Below are 5,000 nucleotides of genomic sequence, written 5' to 3' on the forward strand. Positions count from 1 at the left end.
GGTTTGTAGGGATGAAATAGCGTCTCAGTTTTTTCTTGACCTAACGTATATTCCGCTCTACCCCGGTATTGACCACTGTATAGCAGATAAACCATAGTAAACTGGTTTTTAATCTTTAGAGTCCTAAAAAAAGACGTGTTCTTGTCTCTTACAAGGATTATTAATGACAGGCAAAATAAAAATAAAAAAGTGCAGTTCCCCTTTGAGACGGTGTTTCTGTTTGAATGTATGACTTTATAATTTTATAAGTAACTACAATTTAGTAAAGATTTTAAGGTATGTCAGTCTTGCATTGACGTTAGCCCATGGCTTTCTGAAAAAAATGTCCCCATTAACAATTTAGTGGAGTAGCCCTGTGAGATTAATTTCTCACAGCGCTCTATTTTTAGTAAGCATACTGACCGACAGGATTCCTGCCAGCTGAGAATAAAACAAGGCTGACATGCCGCCGAACATGACCACACCCATGAACGCTGAAAGTCGCAGTAGAGCTAGTTCGTGCTGCGTTGTAAACCTCTCCTGTAGAACGGCAACAGAAAAAGCAGAGTAAAACTTTTTAAAACAACGACTGGCGCCAGTTTAGAACTAAAAGATGGAGCTAACACGTGAGCACACCAAGTACCTGGTCTAGTTGAGTGAGAGGCTGGAAGTAGTAGTACTGGCAGAAGTCCAGCACCAGAGTGAAGAAACTGAGCACCATGGTGTAGAAGCAGAGCTGCAGAAAGAGCCAGTGGTTGTCTTCCCCCACACAGTTATTGATCCTGGATGGACATACAGAAGGTTTTGTTTACATTGCATACTTAAAACCTTCCACAAAGGCTGTTATGAAAAAATATCAATATGACGCTACATAAAGTAAGCAGGCTTCATTTCAAAAGGCATAAAAGGACACAGGAAGTTTTACGTTCACTATATGGCTACCTGCCTTGACTCACATATGAACTTGAAGTGCCATTCCATTCCTAACCCATAGGGTTCAATATGATGACAACTTCAACTCTTCTGGGAAGGCTGTCCACAAGGTGGCGGAATGTGTTTATAGGAATTTTCCACCATTATTCCAAAAGCGCATTGCTGAGGTCACACACTGATGTTTGTCGAAAAGGCCTGGCTCTCAATCTACGTTCTAATTCATCCCAAAGGTGTTCTATCGGGTTCAGGTCAGGACTCTGTGCAGGCCAGTCAAGTTCATCCACACCAGACTCTGTCATCCATGTCTTTATAGACCTTGCTTTGTGCACTGGTGCACAGTCTCCAAAATGTTCCCACAAGGTTGGGAGCATGGAATTGTCCAAAATGTTTTGGTATTCTGGAGCATTCAAAGTTCCTTTCACTGGAACTAAGGGGCCAAGCCCAACTCCTGAAAAACAACCCCACACCCTAATTCCTCCTCCACCAAATTTCACACTCCTACCACTTCGTGGCTGAGTTGCTGTTGTTACCAAACGCTTCCATTTTCTTATAATAAAGCCGACAGTTGACTTTGGAATATTTAGGAGCGAGAAAATTTCACGACTGGATTTGTTGCACAGGTGGCATCCTAAGACAGTTCCACGCAGGAAATCAGTGAGATCCTGAGAGCGGCCCATTCTTTCAGAAATGTTTGAAGAAACAGTCTCCATGCCTAAGTCCTTGATTGTATACACCTGTGGCCGGGCCAAATAATTACGACACCTAATTCTCATCATTTGGATGGGTGGCCAAATACTTTTGGCAATATAGTGTATTTAGTTGCCATAATCCTCATCACTAGTTGGAACAAACATACATTATATTAGCGGTTTATTATTTTTATTTTACACTTGTATGGGAGTTATTCGCTACTACAATTAATAGTAAAACAAAAACTATCAATATTAGACCATATAAAGTGTGATTTTGTTTTCCGTATGTCTTAAAAAATGGGTGGTTAAATTATTTTTATACTATTATGACTAGAGATGTCCGATAATGGCTTTTTTGCCGATATCCGATATTCCGATATTGTCCAACTCTTAATTACCGATTCCGATATCAACCGATACCGACATATACAGTCGTGGAATTAACACATTATTATGCCTAATTTTGTTGTGATGCCCCGCTGGATGCATTAAACAATGTAACAAGGTTTTCCAAAATAAATCAACTCAAGTTATGGAAAAAAATGCCAACATGGCACTGCCATATTTATTATTGAAGTCACAAAGTGCATTTTTTTTTAACATGCCTCAAAACAGCAGCTTGGAATTTGGGACATGCTCTCCCTGAGAGAGCATGCGGAGGTTGAGGTGGGCGGGGTTGGGGGGGGCGGGGTATCGGGCTAGGGGGTAGCGGGGGGTGTATATTGTAGCGTCCCGGAAGAGTTAGTCCTGCAAGGGGTTCTGGGTATTTGTTCTGTTGTGTTAATGTTGTGTTACGGTGCGGATGTTCTCCCGAAATGTGTTTGTCATTCTTGTTTGGTGTGAGTTCACAGTGTGGCGCATATTTGTAACAGTGTTAAAGTTGTTTATACGGCCACCCTCAGTGTGACCTGTATGGCTGTTGACCAAGTATGCTTGCATTCACTTGTGTGTGTGAAACGCAGTGCCTTTTAAGGTTTATTGGCGCTCTGTACTTCTCCCTACGTCCGTGTACCATTCCGTACGGCGGCGTTTTAATAAGTCATAAATTTTACTTTTTGAAACCGATACCGATAATTTCCGATATTACATTTTAAAGCATTTATAGGCAGTCCGATATTATCGGACATCTCTAATTATGACAGTTAAAAATGCAATACACTAATAATATTAATGGATCGGGTTGCCTTTTTCGGAGATCCCAAACGCTTCACACCTTGAACCACTGGGTGCTTTATTACAGTGGTCCCCAACCTTTTTGTAACTGCGGACCGGTCAACACTTGAAAATTTGTCCCACGGACCGGAAGGGGGCGGGGGGTGTAATGGTATTTATTTTTATTTTTTGGTCATAAAAAAATACAATCATGCGTGCTTACGGATTGTATCCCTGCAGACTGTATTGATGTATATTGATATATAATGTAGGAACCAGAATATTAATAACAGAAAGAAACAACCCTTTTGTGCGAATGAGTGTGAATGAGTGTAAATGGGGGAGGGAGTTTTTTTGGGTTGGTGCACTAATTGTAAGTGTATCTTGTGTTTTTTATGTTGATTTAATATTAAAAATATATATATATATATATATATATATATATGTGTATGTATATATATATATATATATATATGTGTATGTATATATATATATATATATATATATATATATATATATATATCTTATTTTTATATATTTTTTAATTTCTTGTGCGGCCCGGTACCAATCTATCCACGGACCAGTACCGGGCCGCGGCGTGGTGGTTGGGCACCACTGCTTTATTAGACTTAGACTTAGACAAACTTTAATGATCCACAAGGGAAATTGTTCCACACAGTCGCTCAGTTACAAAGGATGGAAAGTGTAAGGGTGGAAAGGACAATGCAGGTATAAAATAGATTAAAAATGTACCGTAGTAGCAATATAAAATAACATATATGTAATATTTACATAATATATGTACAGTATATGATATATACTGATATATTATATTATATGTTTATCTGATATATTATATTATATGTTTATATAATATATACAGGCTTGTCCAGGGTGTAACCCGCCTTCCGCCCGATTGTAGCTGAGATAGGCTCCAGCGCCCCCCGCGACCCCGAAGGGAATAAGCGGTAGAAAATGGATGGATGGATCATATATACAATATATAACAATAACCCTGTACAATATTTCCATGTCTTGAAAAAAAGTCATTTTAATATGTGTGACTTGTATGAGTTTGACATGGAACAGATCATGTGGGTGTATTCTATATTTCTATGCTGTGATTGCAGGGGAGTGGTCCGTGCTTCTCACCAGGGGCAGTGGTGGTCCATCCGGCGCACACAGTGGCCACAGCGACTGCAATGATGTGACCTCCTGGGCCTCATCAGGTTGCACTTGCTGCATAATTCCCAGTGCTGTCGCTCTGAAACACAAAGGCGGCGATCAAGGATTCGACATTTCTCTGCATCGTTTCGAGACATTCTTCGCTCGCGGGGGACACTTCTGCGTCCATACCAGAGTGAGGTATATGCGGGTTAACGGGAAGGCGTCCAGGATCCGCTGTGGAAGCTCTGACTAGGGCGGCGAAGCAAAATGCGGAGGCGGTGTAGTAACCTGAGAGAAGTTGGCTTTTTAGCAGGCGTGTCCACACAGCAGAAGAGCATTGTGGATACTTACTGACAACCACAGCCCAGGGAATGTGTCCCTCTTTGTAGTGCGGCAGCAGTACCAGCTTTGGAATGAACAAGGAGTTGTAGAGCCAGACGCCGAACACCAGGCTGATGCACAGCCAGCCCATGGGATCCACCACACAGTGTAGCCTCATCAGCTTCATGGCTGCTGCACCTCCACCATGAACCATGCAAGACCCAAGCTACAGGGTGTAAATAGTTAGTGAAACTACTATCATTAAAGGTGCATGCTATAGTGAAGAAGGGTTGCATACAGACCAGGGTTGGCACATGTTATTGCCTTGTATTCTAAGCTAATGCTAAAAGAATGAATAAAAACATCTAGCTAGCATGCACTACATTGTTATAACCGCATGCTGAGTTTCTGTTTGTTAACAGCAGACGCAAGTACCCAATAATAAACAACTGTAATTCTTTTTTTTTTAATTAATATTAACACCCGAAAAGGAAAATGAAAACATACATACATTAGGGAGATGACTTAGCCAGGGTGGGTGACAGCGTCATTGACTTCCTCATCCGAGACTCCTTGGGCTCGACAGGAAGTGTGGGTGTAAAAATAAAAGCACAATTCCGGTTCTACTTGTTTTGAAAACAAGTAACTTACCACGTTTCAATTTTTTTTTTCAACATTATTGTATTACATTTCGATACACAAAACTAATACATTAGTGACAGCACAGCAATTGTAAACAAACGTATTTTAACCACA

At 40.7% G+C, this 5,000-nt stretch overlaps 1 protein-coding gene across 2 annotated transcripts in view; it reads right to left on the minus strand.

The window, feature by feature from the left end:
* zdhhc21 (zDHHC palmitoyltransferase 21) overlaps positions 1-4,845 on the minus strand; it is a 28,970-nt gene extending 24,125 nt beyond the window's left edge. For both annotated transcript variants that reach the window (XM_061961062.1, XM_061961060.1), the window contains exons 1-6: positions 4,756-4,845; positions 4,275-4,470; positions 4,113-4,211; positions 3,909-4,020; positions 623-761; positions 403-519 (exon numbers count right to left, since the gene is read on the minus strand). In XM_061961062.1, the coding sequence (XP_061817046.1) occupies positions 403-519; positions 623-761; positions 3,909-4,020; positions 4,113-4,211; positions 4,275-4,458 (651 nt within the window). In that variant the 5' untranslated portion in view covers positions 4,459-4,470; positions 4,756-4,845. The remainder of the gene's footprint in view (positions 1-402; positions 520-622; positions 762-3,908; positions 4,021-4,112; positions 4,212-4,274; positions 4,471-4,755) is intronic.
* Between the last annotated feature and the right edge of the window lie 155 nt (positions 4,846-5,000).

This window comes from Nerophis lumbriciformis, linkage group LG05 (assembly GCF_033978685.3).
Source record: "Nerophis lumbriciformis linkage group LG05, RoL_Nlum_v2.1, whole genome shotgun sequence".
NCBI lineage: Eukaryota > Metazoa > Chordata > Actinopteri > Syngnathiformes > Syngnathidae > Nerophis > Nerophis lumbriciformis.